This window comes from Periplaneta americana, chromosome 12 (genome assembly GCF_040183065.1).
Source record: "Periplaneta americana isolate PAMFEO1 chromosome 12, P.americana_PAMFEO1_priV1, whole genome shotgun sequence".
NCBI lineage: Eukaryota > Metazoa > Arthropoda > Insecta > Blattodea > Blattidae > Periplaneta > Periplaneta americana.
Window position 1 is genome coordinate 114075717 of NC_091128.1, and position 19336 is coordinate 114095052.

The following is a 19336-nucleotide window of genomic DNA, read 5'->3' on the forward strand; positions in this document are numbered from 1 at the left end:
AATTTCCTAATCATTAGCATATCTTCAATGAAGTACCAATACATGTTGATTTAACGTGTCCAAAATAAAAGGTCAAATATAATACATCCAAGACAAAGGTTCAAAATTACAGAAATTAATTTCAAAGTAAATTTTCTTGAAATTGGTATCTTTAACCATTTGTGTTGAACAAAAATGAATAATACTAACATTGTCACGTAATAATCCTAACTATTTAGTAAATTATTTTAAATAATAAGAGTAACAAAAAATATTTTATGGCTTTATTTTAATATGCGTATTGTGTCAATTGTCGTCATATCGAAGTGTAGGAGTTGGGTATGACCAGGAATTTTGTTCGGTCTTTCCAATTTATTGCAAGACATGATATTTTATTGTGATTTAAACACTGTATCTTTCATATAATAGGTTGATATAATTATTTTTGGTGATGATGATGATGATGATGATGATGATGATGATAATAATAATAATAATAATAATAATAATAATAATAATAATAATAATAATAATAATAATAATAATAATAATAATAATAATGTTTCTTTGGTGTAGTTTCATGACTTGCATTATTACACTTCTTACTTACAAAATAATGGCTTTTAAGGAACCCGGAGGTTCATTGCCGCCCTCACATAAGCCTGCCATTGGTCCCTATCCTCAACAAGATTAAACCAGTTTCTATCATCATATCCTACCTCCCCCAAATTCATTTATATATTATTATTCTCCCATCTACATCTCGGTCTCCCCAAGGGTCTTTTCCTCTCCGGCCTCCCAACTAACACTCTATATGGATTTCTGGATTCGCCCATACGTGGTACATGCCCTGCCCACCTCAAACGTATGGATTTAAAATTCCTAATTAATCATTATTACACTTCTAACTAGTACTAACTGTGAATAATAAATTGGGACTTAATAATAACCTTTTTATTTTTAAAATTAAGGTTTATGTATTTCGAACTGTTTTTTTACCCTAAACTTGTCATTCGTTCTAACTTAGGAGTGGGCTCATTGACTTCACTAGTGCCGAGAAGTGTAAACTACTTAGTTCGTCAGAGACTATCCAGAGTGCACCACAGGTGGTGGGTCCACATTACACTCGTAATGAATGAAAATAATGGAGAATTGTTGATATTTCACAAGGAGAAATCCTCTGTGTTGCCTAAACCATGGGCTTGACCAATACAAGTTATAAATTCAGGATGTAGCAGGATTTGTACCTGAGCCTCCTGGCTTACAAGCCCAATGTTCTAGTACTGAGCCACAGTGGCGGTATATATTTTGAACATTAAGCTTATGTATGCTATCTGGCACGTCTTTACGCAATAAATATGAAAGTAATTAATAATTTTAATTTTTCAAGCACCATGATTTGATATATGATACTTTTAATATACTCAACATAAATACAAGTTATGGTGTACTTTCACAGGTACAGTTATTTAATTATTTTGTTTTTCAGGTACCATTATTTAATTACTGATATTTTATTGTCCACTATTCTTACCAACTGTGAATATATAATAAATTTAAATTATAACAATTTACATGATTTTAAGGATAGAAAATACCATAGAAAACAGGCACTAGATTGAAATCTCAAGATAACCATAAGCGTGGTAGACCGAGACAAACAAGAATTTGTAAAAGATATGTATGATCGAAGGTCAGGAATGGAAAGAAAGAAAAAGCTGGAAAAAAAGGGTTAAGAAGATGGCAAACAATAGGGTAAAGTGAAGATGCTTCTTCATAGTTGCCCTGTATTTCAACAGAAATAACAGCACTACGTCAAGTAAATCGAGTAATATTCAAAACTGAATTAGTATTCAGAATGCACAATTAAACATTTCTTATTTCAAATTAAAGCTGTCACATACTGATAAAATACCTATAAATTTCAATGTAGGCTATTATGTGACAAATCTTGCTCTGAAATCCGATTTCACTGAACAAAGTGGTGTGTCAAGGATTGAAATGTTAGTATTAGTTTTATTGAAGGTTGCTTTTAATCGAAACATACAAAATAAGGAAAAATAAGACGTCCATTAAATAATGAGAAAGCTATTTCTGGTCTGTTACCTTTAAAAAAATTTCTAATGATGTAAGACTAGGTAATGTTTAAATGAACAATTGTAAAAATAATATTAATTTTAACACATGTTTTAAGAGTTGAAGTGATTTCTTCATCTTATCACTGCCAATTCATGATCGGTAATAAAGGGGAAGAATTCCACAGTGTCACCCAAAAAGAAGTAATCCTTCCCCTCATACAAGCTTATATCATAGCAGAATGGAAGACAGACTTATCACAACAACTTTTATTCAATGTGTTAATTCAGTCCATTGAGCTGAAATATATATTGAAACTACTACATAAGCTACTCATACTTGTTTATAAATTAAAATCTAGAGCACACTGTATAACTACTAATATGCTACATATTAATACATCCATGGTGCAGACTACTATGGGAAATAAATATTTAATGATAATATAATGCAACTCACGTGGCACATAAACAAGCACGGTTGCAACATATATGCCTGAGTCCAGCTTAGTAAATGAAAAGTTCAAAACACAATGTTAGAATATTTGTTTCTATTGAGTAGAGAAAGAAAAAACACATAAAGACTTGCTCCTGTATGAAGTTTGTAAGGTTCTTACATGCTGATTTATGTGTAACAGTGCACAAATTGTGATCTAGAGCGAAAAGTCGTAAATTATGCAAAGTAAGAAATTGTAAACTGTCTGTAATAATTTTTTATTCTTGGAAATACAAAGTAAAATAACATAAGTTTTCTGAAATTATATTATTATTATAGTACAAATATAGATCGATGAGTACTTGATTGATCATCATTGACTTCAGTGTCATAGAGAAATTTAAGAATATTTTCTTGGGATTCATCTACCTGAAAGACTACACTTCATAAAATAGTGAAGAAATTCAAAACTACGGGATTAGTATTGGACAAAAAAGAAGACGAAGACTTCATATTTTATCAGAGGAAAAGATGGATGATATCAATACTCGATCAGAACAATTGCTGCAAAAATCTCTAACGAAGTTAGGACAACTAGCGGGAATCAGCTGTACCGTACAACAGCACATAATGCAACAAAATCACTAAAAACGAGAAGAAATAGCCAACATTTCGGAAGCAGAGCTGCAACTTGTGAATCAAAATGTGTTTAGACATTACAATACTGTCCTTGCAACAAGTGGGAACAATTTCAACATCATGCATATCTGGCTGTCAGGTAGTAGCTCCCTGTAAAGCAGGTTTGAATAATTTCAAGGAAAAGTCGTGATGGTATCGTGTATAATTCCTGGGGTAGCTCAGTCGGGAGAGCATTCGTGAGCTAAGTGAAGGGTCCCAGGATCGATACCCGGCCCCGGAACAATTTTTCCTTGAATTTATTCAAACCTGCTTTACAGGGAGCTACTACCTGAAAGCCAGATTTGCATAATATATTCGTTACTGGAGGTACGTTAACAGAAAGCCACAATTTAAGTCACACAATATTTGTGTGCACTCAAAGTTGGGTTCTGGCGTCTTGTCAACCCATTTAAGTTGTGTGGATATAAAGGAAAAATTGTGACGATGTCGTGTATAGTCCCTGGGGTAGCTCAGTCGGGAGAGCATTCGTGCACTAAGGGAAGGGTCCTGGGATCGATACCCCGGCCCCAGAACGATTTTTCCTTGAAATTATTCAATTTCAACATCATCTTTGAAAAGAAGAGTTTTTTAGCACCTTTACAATATCATGTTGTAAAAAACTGTTATTTCTACAATTTAGCCCGCATGTTCTAGACTCATAAGTTCATAACCGAGCACCCAACGGGCTGCATATGGGAGCTGCTCTGTGCACTACCATTTCGACTCTACTTTCACTAGTGTGGAAAAATAAAATGTATGCACTGTATTTATTACGACACACTGTTAACTGAAAAGCTAAAGTGTTCGAATCCTTGTGGATGAAAATGAAATTTGAAGTGGGCAAAGAAAGACAGTACTTGGTGGTAGGTTTTCACAGGATACTCCCTTTCCCCTATCAGTATTGCACCATATACATTTATTACTTCACAGATTTAAGTCTACAGAGAAAAAATCGTTTGATAAATATTACTGTTGGATCAACTTTATTAGTTTTAAGTGATATTTAATGCAGAGCTGTGATTCTGAATCTTGGATATAATGTAAAATTAATTAACCATACCGGTAATGTTTATTAATCTCTTCAGTTTTTTTCTCAAGAATGTTTGATAAAGAATTAAACAAGTGTCAAATAATAATAATAATAATAATAATAATAATAATAATAATAATAATAATAATAATAATAATAATAAATGCTTTGTTTTTGTGAACAATTTTGTTAACAATATATTTACATTTGTATTATGTGCTACCTCGTGCTATAATGCGCACATGTCAGGACAAACCTTACTGAACTAGCATACAAGAGCAAGCATAAAGAGCAGCAGTACAGGACAGTATGACCTACAGCAAAAGAGTATAACTAACCTGTTGAGGACTAGGCTCCTGAGTGTTGGGTGTGATTGGAATGGGCACATTTTGATACGTGTGTTTGGTCGATTTATTGGCAAGCTGTTTTCTGGGAGCTGGGACTGGACGAACTACCCTAGACAGTCTCTGGCTCTCATCACTAACAATGCTAGGTTCACTTTTGCTTCCAGACATTGCTTCCTGTTGACTCGATTTTGATTCCGGCGAATTCTCCTTAATTGGCATGGTATGCAGCTGGAATATTTGAGCTCCATCCAACTGCGACTGTGACCTTTCAGTGTGGTCTTTCTTCCGTAGTCTCATTGAGTAGAACTGAGGGTAGTGACGCCCCGTTGTGGAACTATGTTTACTGTTACGGCTTTGTAATGTACTGAATTTGTTTTTTGGCATTAAGGTTATAGACTGAGATCGGTTGTTTAGATGCGGACCAACATGACTTCGTGTGGATCCGTAGCCCGATGAGCCATATTGACTGAGTTGGCTTGAAGGCCTACTAGTGGCGTTCGTATTAGAACTGGTGGGTGCAGGCTGCAAGCAGACAATTCCCATGCAGGCACACACATTCAACACAAGCTCAAACTCATTTGTGATAAAGTGAAAGTCATGCATTAGTGTTACACTTCAAAATTATAAAAGTGAACAAACATAAACATAAGTGCAAAATTATATTATTGCCAGGGATGAAAGGTTATGTCTATAGTTTTTGTGATGTACAACACGAAGAATTTGTGGTTCTCTAATGAAAGTGGTTATAAATGAATGCAAAATATAGATTTGGGAAAACAAAGACATATTAATCGCAATGAATACAATAAATGTCACATGCAATTCTCCATTCCAATGAATACTCAATATTTTTTAGTGCTTTTATGTGACTTAATTATTATGCTTCGAAATGCTTAGCAGTAAGATGCAAAAATATATCATTGTGATCATATAAATAAATATTCACAATTCTACCACAGGTAATTCACATGTGCCTTAAATTAATTCAATTACATTCTTTGTTTTTATGTAAATGCAAATATCACCAACATATTGGTTTAAGATATAAACAGTGTACGGTAAGTTACATAGGTACAGTACTGGTGCTTATTCATAAGTATGTTGTTAATATAATTAAAGTATGTAGCCTAAGTTTAAAGATATTTAAACAAAACTATAATTCCAAAGAGTGTTCTTCAGTGTCTCTGTTATTGTGAAGAAGATGTCTAAGGCCTTCTACTGATGATGTACAATATTACCAGTAAGTAGAATAGTAGGGATTATTATGAGCATGGAGCTGTGAGTATATGTTCATAATTGCATCGTCACTTAATCTTCCACGTTTTGCAGATTGGGTGATTAGGCCTACCTATTTCTCATAAATATGTAATATGTAATACAACTAAGAATATAGGCTAATATATTATTATGATCTTCCAAAAAAATCGTTTACTATTGTCAATTAAACAAATTAAATGTAATAATTCTACATTCACTGGAAATCAAGCCAAATATTTCTCAAATGATTTAAATCAGGGGCCGGAAACATATCGATTGCGATCTACCTGTAGATCTAGAGAACAGATTTAGTATGTCGAAGTATTACCGGTACTTGTTGAAGAAATACATTTTCAAGAAATTGTAACAATTAACATAATTTATTACCTCTCTTCAAATCAGCCGTACAAAATCCTAATGATGTGTGAAGGCCTCTTGTGAATCTTTATTTTCAAGTACAGAGTTCACAACACATAAATAAAGGGCAAGGCTAACTGATGAACATATGGAATCACGTATTCGATTCAGTCTTGCTAGTTATTCACTGAACATCATAGCTATTATTAACGAAAGTTCCTGCCAAATTTCACACTGAGGTGGTACAGATCGTTAGAAAACTCTCTTCGCAGTGTAGAAAATAAGTTTCGTTTAACACTGGTTCTTGGAAAGTTGATAATCTTCAATGAAGATCAGTCGGTCTTGCATAATCCTCATTGAAGGTCACACCAGTCTGTGAGTGCCCAGACAGCTGTCAGCTGCCAATGCTACCATTCGCTTTTCATACTTAGCAGATTTCTCATTGCGGAGAGAGTTTTCTAACGCACTGTAGAAAGATGATTGTACTGTTCACTTTCAGTTTTTCAAAAAAGTTCAATAGACCTGTATGACTTGAGGCTTTCCCAGCGTTTGATGTAGAATAACTCTTCTCGGGTTCTCAGCCAGGTGAGTTGGAGATTAGCTTCCAAGCTTTAGACGGCTAGCTCTGCCATCTTCTTCAGGGACGAAATGCGCCTGGCGGTCGGGACTAGAACTAGCTCCTGATTGGCCCGCAGCGGGAAGCCCTACTTTTGCATATATACCTGCTAGACGTGGTCCCACATCACTTCGTCCCTGAAGAAGATGGCAGAGCTAGCCGTCGAAAGCTTGGAAGCTAATCTCCAACTCACCTGGCTGAGAACCCGAGAAGAGTTATTCTTCAATAGACCTGTTTGCAGTAGTTTATTTTCGTAAGTACCAGTACCATATTTAATTCTACTGACTGAGTTTTATATAAATAAAAAATGGCGCGGTAATAATGATTATTATAGGGATACTAGATCATTTAAAATATAAAAACTTCTCAGTAGATCACCCAGCGAGGTTACCTTTTCCTGATTTAAATATTGTAACGACTTTTTTCAAATCTAAAGTTCATAATCCTTCTCAATACTTTTTTTCTGGCAATGTGTACCAGATTGGCATACCAGTACCTTTTAGAAAGAAATAACATTTTTAATTAGATATATCCTGTAGGTACAGGACATACTTATAACTAGGTCAAGGAGAAAATTTTACATTCAATGACATTCCGCATTGTACAATATACTTAATACTGGTAACGTTCTACTGCCAATATCTTAATTTCAACATTAAATAGAAAAGGCATTGAGCATCGTGAAAAATTTATGCTTATGATTCTGCTAAAGATGTACCTGTCCTTTTAAAGCTCATCAGCATTATATCGTTGTTGTTCCTGCAATAACTCCTATGTGCAAAATATAAAATTTTTCAGTAGGAAGAAAAAACACATCTATTCATTCTATGGCAGTGATGCATAGGAGATTGTGAATTCTTACATTTTCGAAAGAAAGAAATATAAATACTTATAGGAGATTTTATTATTTGCTGTATCGCTATCGTATTTAAATTATTTAATAGAGCAAAAATCTGAAAATCGATAAATATGTCACATAGGAATTATTGCAGGAATAACGACGATATAATTATTTAATTGGTACTCCCAGATTTTAAGAATTATAATAATTTAAATAAAATTAAATTTGAAATATTGTTACAATTTCTAACAAAAATGTATTAAGTGCAGCAGTATACTATTATTAGAAGCAAGTGTTACTTTCAGTAAGAGTAGTGGTGGTAATAACAGTGGTAATAATGATGGTAGTAATTGTAAAAGTGGTATTAGTAATAGTAGTGGTTGCAGCAGTGGTATTGGTGATGGTGAAACTAGTAGTAGTAATAATGGACTAGATTAAAGTTGACAGACTAACAATTGCCAGTATTTCTTACAGAAATTGTAATTTCAACTATAAAATTATCACAACCATTTACATACCACATAAAATTTGAAAGAATTATTACTATTGACAATGGAAGATAGTTTCATTGATCGTCTTTCTTTATGAGTCTATTAATTTAATACTGTACACAAATAAATTTCAATGTAATTACTTGTCAGTACTTAAGAATTGAAGTTGAAAAGGAATGTAAAATAAATTGGCAAAGTTATTCATGTTTTTACAGGAAACTTTGCAAAGTCACACATAGTAGCAATCAATACACCGAAATATGTCTGTCGGTTTTTGCTGTACAAAAATAGACTCAGGTACAAAGTTTTCACAAATTCAAAAATAATTTCAGATTAAATTTACAAGTTTTAATGAAAACTGTAATTACCTCTCAACTATTTTGAGAAACTAAACATTTGACAGTTACCATACTGTATATTTTGTACAATAAGAAAAATTTATTTAATTAAAAAATTATGTTTATTTTATTTCTGCACCGTACTGTATCTGAATATTCTTCTACCAAATTGAGTACATATTATAATATTATAATATGTACATTACTGTATATTCCAATCCATTTTTCTGAATGATGTCACAGTAATAATTTTGTTATAGTACTATTTTATACTTACATATAATTTTAAATTTGACTTTATACTTTTTTTAAAGTTAACGTCAAAGAATTTTAATGTAATATGTTTTCATGAACATGCAGCGAGTTAAAAATTTTATTAAATAAGAAGGCAGTTACTGCCCGCATATCTACATTCATAATCGATAAATATGCAGCAATAACATTTGATAAAATTATTTATTCTTCGTACTTGCAAGTGATATGCATAGAGTTAACTACTTTTGTGACAGGTAAGCATGCTGTACATACTAGTAAGCAATGCTGCAGTCTAAGTATTTAGACAACTGATTTTTATATAGAGTGACCAGAATAGAAAACATTGTAAAATAAGTAAGTAACATATTTAATTTCTATGAAATTAAAGTTAAAACATTACTACATTTAATAACAGTTCTGCGTATTTTGTACGAATGTTATTTTATATTTAGCCATATAATAAGGAAAATTCAGTTACCTTGCCTGGTGTATAACGCAAAACAAGACAAGTGGATTTATCTGAAGCACTTATACAGAATGAATCTGATAAGCAATCGTAGAAACATTAATATAGTAATTTAAAAATGACTTTTCTGACCCATTTCATAAAGGTTTTAAATTGTCTAGAAAATAATACTAACTTTTCTATAGCACTGTGTGCCAAAATAATTTTATGCACACCTTCCATTCATCAAGAGTCTGTTTTTATATAATCTTCCTGAACTAAAAATAACCCAGTTTGCATTATCTCGATAAAGTTAAGTGTAGAATATCTCTTACAAGGGAAGACTTTGGACCTCCCGACGAGAATTGTCATGTAACTTTCTGGGATGGACAAGCATGAGGCCAAAGTAACTTGTGCGAAGTGTGTCATTTCGCAATCTTCCATAACCTCTATAACATGGCTTATGAAAGTGGAGCGGGTGCCTGTAATGTTTGCAACCATTAATTGTCAACACGCTGTACCTGAGGGCTCTAGTGTCATTAGGTGATATGGCAGTTGTCCATTGTGTATTGGTACATCAGTGACTGGTACTTAAGTAGTATGATTCCGGGCACATGCCTGTTCCTGCACTAACGAATACTGTATGTGGAATACATGTAGACCAGACCAGGACAGGATACAGCACTGTGACGTCACCTCTCTCCGCTCTGCCGTCTCGTATTCGACGTCTGTGCAGGGTCTGTGAAATGTGGACAGCAGTTTGCAGGGGGGGTGGAGAGGGTATTTGGCGTGCAGGTAGCAGTGATTTAGGCGATAAATAAAAGTGATCTGCGTTCATAACACAGTTTAATGCCAGGATATTCCAATGGTAATGTTAACTCAATTGCACATCTTGTGTACTGATTATAAATAATTCAATTTCTGCTCTATTATGCGAAAATCAATCTATAGCAAAGACAGTCTCATACGATGGACACTTTCCTGTATCTAATAGTCACGTAGTGTTTCATTTCAGTTAATTTGGCGAAACAAATATATAGTAAAATAATACAAGTTTTTATTATGCACGTTCATTTGTACGTCAAGCTATCCTTTATTTATAATGACTGCAATCACACAACGTGTTTAAAACTAATTAGAAATAATTAAACCTTTGCTGTATTTTATGAAAAAATACATGCAAACTACATTTTCTTTTCTCTGTAACTTGGAAGAAGACACAGAACGATTAATTATGTTGACATTTTTCTGCATTTTTTGTTTCTTTTTTCTTTAACTAATTTATCAATATTGGGACATAATGACTGGGCAATATATAATTAAGACTGCATGTTAGGTTGTGATCTGACAAGGTACTTCTTGATTTAGGTTTAGCAAGTTTCATAACAGAAAAAATTTTTCGCATACAACCATACGGACCAAACATACATAATACCTGTGCAGCAAATGCATACAATCTCGGGAATCTGGCTTGGTAGAAATTTCTGTTAAAGTCAACCAAGTCCTTGTTGTGTTTATATTTGTCCTTCAACAAATCGTCACATTGTAAATTTAACAGTTCCAATTGGTACCCGCTAGGAAGGGGTTGCAAAGACCTGAAATATAGTAGAAACTGTTCTACATCTTGAAACTTCGACTCAACTGGCGAAGAAGATCTTGTATAATTTGCACATATTCTTGTGAGAGACATGTCCGGATCACGCACTTGCGATAACTTTGAAAAATGTACAGTTTCCAGCCAGCAGTTGATGTATCCATAGAGCCTATGACAATTTTAACGCTTCAACTTTATTGTATATATCTGTTACGATGAGACCCTTGCCCTGAAGTGAGGTATTTAAATCGTTTAAGTGATCTGTTAAATCCGCATGGAAAGCAAAGTCACAAATTCAGGTTTTTTCTTAAAATTCGGGGACAGGCTGATTTAGACTAGTCATGAATAATGCTATTTCTTCTCTTAACTCAAAGAAACGCCGTTTATGTAGGCAACTTTGCATTATGTGCTCTCACCTGACGTCACACGAAATGAGGGATGTGCTCTTACTCCACAAACGTCACACAGTCTGAAACTGTCTTCCGCTGGTGTAGACTATTGTGTGTTTTGCAAAATGGCTTGTAACCCTCATGCTGTGGTAAAGATACTGGTGAATGAGATGATGCAGAATTACCAAGCAGACAACATGGCTCCAGCGTACATCAACAAGCGAATTGCATGGAACTCATGTAGCCTATTGGAGCAACATATCATTTGCGACACTGTCATGTTGAAAGGACAAGTATTTTATGTGTGAATAATGATGGGACATCGGACATTTCATCTGAAAATAGTGATATGCTGAGTTCTCACACACAACCAGTTCCAATTCCTATGAACCATCGCCCTCCAAAGTGAAATGGAAAAGTATTCACGAACAGTTTTCTGAAAAAAAAAAAAACGATTGAAAAGTATCTATGACAGTGTCAAGACTGCAAATGAGTCCATTGCAGCAGCTGCCCGAAAATTCAAGATATCACCGGAAAAAATGTGGTTAGTAGTAATCACTCTTGAGAGAGGTGGTACGATAGAACACAGAACTGCTCGAATTTGCCAGCATATATACACCAAATTCCAGAATGCGCGTGACATGGGACACGTAATTCACTACTGGCACTTAAAGAAGTGGGCGAAAAAAGCAGCTATCTCGATAAGCATTCTCAAATTTAAAGGCAGCAAATATTTCCTTGACTTATTCAAACAGAGCTACAAAAGAACATCATGCGAGATAACAAGATTCGGTATTAGGTGGGAAGTTACTCTTGACATCGCCATAAGGACCAGAGCATTGGAGTTTGTATGAGAAGATACAGACTACATTACAGCTATTGAAATTGATTCTGACGTAGAGTTCAATATGGGCCAAAGTTGATTTGAGTATGAATCAAGTCAAACAGGACATTATGAATGACTGGAGAAAAGACGACTGATGCTGATGTGCAATGCGTTTCATCTACTACCCACTCATACACCATTCAGGAGCTTATTTCAATATCAGGACGACTTGCAAAGAAATTGTACATCCGCTTTCAGGAAATGGGTGGTCAATTTTGTAAACTTGTTTCTGAAACATTAAAATGTAACCAATCTCCAAATATAGAATATGACTGCAGCACCAGTGGTAAGATGTCGACAGCTCTCGTGCTGTCCTGGGTCTGTAAAGTACTGGAACCGGAACTAATGGGAGCACCGCTTCTGTTGCTGGATTTGTGATCTGGTCAAACCGACACGACTTTGTCGACCAATGCTTTCGGCAACAGGGACATAAATTTGCATATAAGAATCATATCATCTAAAACTACGAAGTACTACCAGCCTCTTGACATCTATTTCTTTCGCCAGTATAAACTTTTTGCATGAGGCATGGAAGAATATTTATACATTATAATGAGAAGAATGCTGTCAATCTGCACGGCAGAATCTTCATTGCATTCTCTTATATGCAATCAACTGAGTGCACGACAGCACAAACCTATGATTCGCTATGCATGGAAAATGTCTGAATACGTGTTACAGGAGACACCTCTTAATTCAGGTAATGTATTGGACATAAAGTTTGCTTTTTTGACACATGGAGCACTCGTGACTGTGACTTCAGTATCGTCAGTATCTGTTTGTGGTGCAGGATTCAACTTTGCTTGCAACACTGCCTTTTCACACGACATTACCATGACGTGGAATGAGGTATGATATGTATAGCATTTGCAACTTTATGATATATGTAGTCTCTCTCATTATTTGCTTGTCTTTATATATGTATGTATCTAATGCATACCCACTTCACTTGCGTGATTTGGGGTCCGCGAGCAGAACTGTCACCCATTTTCAATTTGTACACCACTTTGGCGGGTCACGCTGTACATGAAATGTATCTGAGAAGAGTTATGTCGTGTACTAAGGTCTTATCACAAGTAAATTGTGTTAGACACTTTATGGCTGCAAACATTACAGGCGCGTGCTCCACTTTCATAAGCCAAGTTATATGGGTTACAAACGATTGCGAAATCCGTACTTCGCACTAATTACTTTGGTCTCATGCTTGTCCACTCCAGAAAGGTTCGTGAGGATTCTCGTCAGGAGATCCAAACCCTTTCCTCCTTAGAAATTGTTGCGATACAAAAGGCAAGTACACAATACATTATAATGGGTATAGCGAAATGACAAATCTTTGAATCTGTACAAGTGAAAACTAGTCACTGACGATTATGTGACCTTCAATCGTGATCCTTGTGACAAAAAAAAAGTTTTATAATGAAAACATGTTTTTATCATTATTGCTTATGAAATGTCTAGTTTTGAATGTTCACTCACATTGTAAAGAATTGTCTTAGTTGTTAATAAATGTGCACAGAGTTATAATACAGGTATTATTATAGAGTATGCCTACATATAAAAATTTGGTTTTTGACACAAGAATTTACAGTATATATTTTGTTATCTGGTCACCCCATATAATATAAACAAAATGCATTTTATAGCATCATATAGTTTAGTGGTTTAAGTGCATAATAGTAAAATAATGTATTATTAATAAATTTAATAACATTATCTGACAAATGGGAGATATATTTTATTCATATAATGATAATCGCTTTCATCCCTGGCAGTCATACAGCAATATGTAAATGAAGCACATTCAATAAGAAAACAGTGAAACCTGTTAACATTATACATTATACTGAAAAAGAAAATTTTAAAGGGGACAAAATGTATGCAGTCACTAAATACTGAGTTAAATAAACATATTTATATTAATGGGTTTCATAAATAATTGTACATTGTATTCTACAACGTGTCTGCCTTACTTTGATTATAGAGAGCTACTTCCGAAAATTGTACCTACACATTACAATATTAGTGATTCTACTTCCAATCATCACAAAGACATTTCGAGTTTTAAAAGTCGGAAACAATGGTGACTTGTCACTCACAAAATACTTTTTAGACTATTAGCGATTAAAAACATTTGACTGGGACACACGACTAGCTGAAGGTCAGATGGAGAGGAAGATAATTATCTGGCTAATAGTTGAAAGAGCCAGTTACTATGACTCCCTCCATCCCCACAACTAGTAGATGCCTCTTGCCTTACGAAGACAACAGATCCAATTTTCACAAAGTTGTATTCCTCAGATATATTTATAAACACTCTCCGAATTTCAAGAAGTGTGTACAGTAGGTCCAAGAGTGTAATGTAAAATAACAAATTGACATATTTTATATGACTAATATGACAAGTACTGCAGTAAAAATCGAAATAGCTTTCCTAATAATGTTACAACATTTAAATTCCTAAAGATATCTGTTCCATCTCTGAGATGGACCATCTGTTTATTTCAGTACCGTACTTGAGGAACGTTAATTAATTACAGTACCGGTAGCTCGTGAATACCTTGAAGACAAGACAACCGTAAACATGGGAAATGGACTTATAAGTGGACGTTGCAACATACACAACGAAATGATTAAAAAATTGAAAGTCAGAATATATGGGATATACTAAATTATACGATGGACCTTTTAAATAACAAATAATAAGAATAACATATTATTTAAAAAAAATAATAATACGTTTTATTGCCTGTAATCTAAAACGATCACAAGTCTGATATGGCTGTAAACATAAAGTATTATATCGTAAGTATTGTTACTTATTGTAGCATCTCGTAATATATCAAAGTATGGTAAATTGGTTGTAAAATACCTTGAATAAATGAAACAGTAATATCACTTACAGGGAAGAGCAATTGTAGGGGTAGGAAGCAAACAAAGCGAACATAACACACACATTTTGGAGTTGAGGAGCCACTAATCTCAAGTCATTGGATGGCTGGAACTTCTTAAATAGTGACAATATTTTATTAGTGGGAAAATATTTGTTATGAATTTTGAAAACCATGCTTTTCCTTTTGTATTTTATTTGTCACTATAACACCATGCTGCGATGAAATAAACAAAATTAACTTACATAAAAAAATAAAGTTATTGTACAGTAGTTAAACAGCAGTTTCAAAAACAAGAGGTGGAGTGAATAGATCCGCATCCTATAAGAAGGAAAATCTTTCAGAACAAGGAGCTGCAAAATTTTGCTTTAAACATCACAATCTTCACTTAACATTCATTGCAATGGAGAGCAACATAGAGATCAAGTCAGTAACAATGAACTATGAAGGATGTCACATTCAGCGATCAGGAAAAAGCAATGTATAGGTGTTTAACTTTCATCTTTGCATATGACAGCGTTAGGTAGACTGTACATATATAGTCTAGATTAGTAGGATAAGCTTTTTATCATGTCCTGAATTTAAATCAAAGTTAATTTTGAAAGCCTCTGTTACTGACAAGCAGTATTTATGCATTAGGCTTGTATCATAAATGAAAATACTAATTAAATTAAATATGGCAGTAAATGAGTCGTTAGGTGTGAAATTTTAATACAGATGCACTGTTATGATGTGTGTCTGTTCTACAATCTGAAGAGAAGCTTACAATCCCTCGAAATTCATATTCATAATCTCTAGTTATTTGCTTGAAATAGATGAATCTCTTTTGACGTAGAATACGTCTTTCTCTGCATCGAGTATGGGCACCCATTTTTGGATCCGTGGTGAAACAAAAAATGGCAGAAATCCAAATGCTTCGTGTAACAACACTATCAGCCACAGACGAATGCCATTGTTATTAGTAGTTAGGCCATGAACCAATGTAACTTGTGTGGCCAAGTCCAATGACGCCATCTCCCCTTGCTATGTACGTGAGTGCGCCAAACCTGCATTTAAAATTAGCAATGCTGCTTGGCCTTCCTCAGTAATATCTCGACAACGAGAGCAGCTACAGACCAAGCTTATCACCCATTTGTTTTATAATCGCGAGTTCTGCAATATTAAAATGATAACAGGCATGTATGACACACTTTGAGTGAACCATACAGAAAAATTTGTTGTGAGCTGAAACTACTTTCGAAATATCACTTCATATGAAGAGAAAATATATTGTATGTCCTTCATTAATTACTTCTCTTATCGTGGACCTACAGGTTTTTACTTTCTTTTTTAGTTTTAATTTTTATTATTGATTCATTGTTTTTATATTAATCATTTAAAGAATTATTTTGTAATTTGTAAACCAAAACAGAAATAAAACATTCAAACCATTTCAACTGTAGTTTCATTCCAAAAACTGGGTGACGTATTCTACGTACTAATATGTTCTTGATACAGCACAGTTTTTTTTTTTTTTTTTTTGCATACAGAGCATATTCGTAAATGATTGATACACATTCGGAGATAAAAAAAAGAAAGGAACTACAAAGCATATCCAAAGTAGCTGCTAGCAGCAGGAATTTAAACTCTCAGAGCTTTCAAAATTGACAATATAATTCCATATTTACCTCTGATTGAGGTTCTGGCTGATATGTATATCTATTATCAGGCAGTACATCTCACTTGACGATATGTGTCGGAGGAAAAACAATTGTTTGTATGCATCTAAAGTCTGATTAGTGGAATATATAGCTAATCGGTGATGTATGCATTGAAGGGGGAAAGTAACTGGCCACCCTACCTCATTATCTCCTGGCCTAGTTACCTTATAAGTGATGCCTTTTTGGTGTTACTTATGAGGTTCAAACCTGTCTTCGGACAGTTGACTAAACAAACAATTCCGTATTACTCATCTTTACCACGAGGGTACACAACTTAAAAGATTCTTTCTTTTGGGGTTGAAAGATATTGGTGACATAATAAACTTGAAGACATTTTCACTATTTTTATTTGCTTACATTATTGTCCTGGTTAGGTTTGTTCAGAATATGACAGCACTGAATACCATGTCACGAAACCATTGAACTAGTAGAGCTATTTTATTGGTATTCATTGCTGGAGACGCAGTGGATGAAATGGTGTACTCACTCTGATTTCACTTCTCGTGATTTCTTTTACTTACGGGGTTGTGTGAATGACAAAATATTTATATCATCTTTACTATTGGAAACTGATGAAGTTGAGAATTGACAGGCACTTGTTAGGGTGTGGACGAGATTGATTACAGATTGAACAATATGGGGTAGCTAATGGAGCTCAGATTGAGCATATTTAAAATATTTAATGCATCCTATAAGATGTCTTTTAAATGACAATAGGTACCGTATAATTGTTTAACTATAATACTTACTGGTACCTTGATACAATAAATTGAAAGTATAAAAATTAAAAGTGTATCAATAACTTACGTACACCGTGTATATACAATCCTTTTAAACCAGCGAAATCACTCATTTATGAAAATATGGTTATTCTAGTTAAATTATAAGAAAAATTTATGTAAAAGAAATTCAGCCATTTTTCATGTAGGTAGTTTGTTTACAAAAACCAGAGGTCTTACACAAAGATGAAAATATAACTATAAAAAGGCTCTTCTCTTAATGTCCTATAAGTGTTCAGGTTAGTATCCACATTATCTGACATCCATATAAGCCCACATATTCTAGGATACTGTAATGTGGGTAATGAGCTAAAGAAGTGACAGGTTTCACTGTAGAAAATTAAACATTTTTCACTTAGTGTTTAAATGACTCAAGAATGTATATTTATTTGCAGTAACTACAAATTACAAAACATATATCAAGATACTATAAAAATGCCATAACTTTCCAGTTAGCATGGGATGCAAAACAGCATGACAAAATTTTTACCTTGTTTGGTGCTGACTGCATGCCATGGAAGGGCAGATTTTCATAAAAAGCCTTGTCTCCATCAGGCTGTAGCAGACCATCACTTGGAGACGCGGCCAGATCAGGCCTGGACTTATCTTTGGTAACTGATGGACTTGGGTCTGTAAGAAAGCCATAAGTGCAATGAGTATAAATTTATAATTGATCAAATAAACGCTATTACATCACATACCATAACTAAAAATGGGAATAAACATAAGAGAACATATAATTCTTATCATATTTTATCTCTTTACATTTTAAATAATTCCTAATACAGAGGTTTTCTTTCTACAGATTGTCTAGGTATGTACCTACATTATTTGGATACCATTCTATTAATTGCCGGCAATATACTTCTTTCCACAGTTAAATATTTCCCTGTAGAATATCAGCATAAATTCCCAGAATCCTCACCTTACGCAGGATACGAAACTCTGCTGTCATATCAACACTTACACATAGCTTTGATCAACCACAAAAATTTTAAACTATGGTTTATTTAACGATGCTCGCAACTGTAGAGGTTATATCAATGTCACCGGTGTGCTGGGATTTTGTCCCACAAGATTTACATGGTAGTAAATCTACTGACATGAGCCTGTCGCATTTAAACACACTTAAATGCCATCGATCTGGGCTGGGATCGAACCCGCAACGTCGAGCACAGAAGGCTAGCACTATACCGACTATGCTACCGAGGTCAACCATAAAATGATTGCATAAAAGAAATACTGGGAATGTTATGAAGTTTGATTATTGAACTACTCAATTAAAGGATTGCTGGATTGTTTTAAGCATCATTATCTGCAGGATTGAAGAATAAATTTTTTAAACGCAAAAGCAGAACTCAGCGATGCTATTAATATTAACATGTACAAGTACCCCACTTGTTTTCAATATTTTACACAACTATTTACAATTATGCAAAAGATTTCGGTACAAAATTTTATATTAAAAATTTATCTCTAGCATGAAACTAATGATACAATATATGTACTTTAATTTCTTTTTATATGTTGTTTTATTGCAACACAATAGTGCAATAGAAAACACTGTATTATACTTTGTATAGTGTGCAAGTAAAAATAATTAAACTTTTCTTTTTTACTTTCTCACCATACAAAGTTAATTTTTTTTTTTCAGTAGGTTATTTTACGACGCTTTATCAACATCTTTGGTTATTTAGCATCTGAATGAGATGAAGGTGATAATGCCGATGAAATGAGTCCGGGGTCCAGCACCGAAAGTTATCCAGCATTTGCTCATATTGGGTTGAGGGAAAACCCCGGAAAAAACCTCAACCAGGTAACTTGCCCTGACCGGGAATCGAACCCGGGCCACCTGGTTTCGCGGCAGACGCGCTGACCGTTACTCCACAGGTGTGGACTACAAAGTTAATAATATTAGGATATTGAAAGAATTATTTAATTTATTTCCAAGATTC

At 34.1% G+C, this 19336-nt stretch overlaps 1 protein-coding gene across 16 annotated transcripts in view; it reads right to left on the reverse strand.

Moving 5' to 3' along the window:
- nrm (neuromusculin) overlaps positions 1 to 19336 on the reverse strand; it is a 1323427-nt gene that overhangs the window by 18661 nt on the left and 1285430 nt on the right. For 6 of the 16 annotated variants that reach the window (XM_069841996.1, XM_069841993.1, XM_069841991.1 and 3 more), the window contains 2 exons: positions 17872 to 18011; positions 4537 to 5067 (listed from right to left, as the gene is read on the reverse strand). In XM_069841996.1, coding sequence (XP_069698097.1) covers positions 4537 to 5067; positions 17872 to 18011 — 671 coding nt within the window. Of the gene's footprint in view, positions 1 to 2514; positions 2561 to 4536; positions 5068 to 15147; positions 15224 to 17871; positions 18012 to 19336 lie in introns of all 16 variants that reach the window. The other 10 variants (XR_011335314.1, XR_011335315.1, XM_069842001.1 and 7 more) reach the window with 4 other exon arrangements.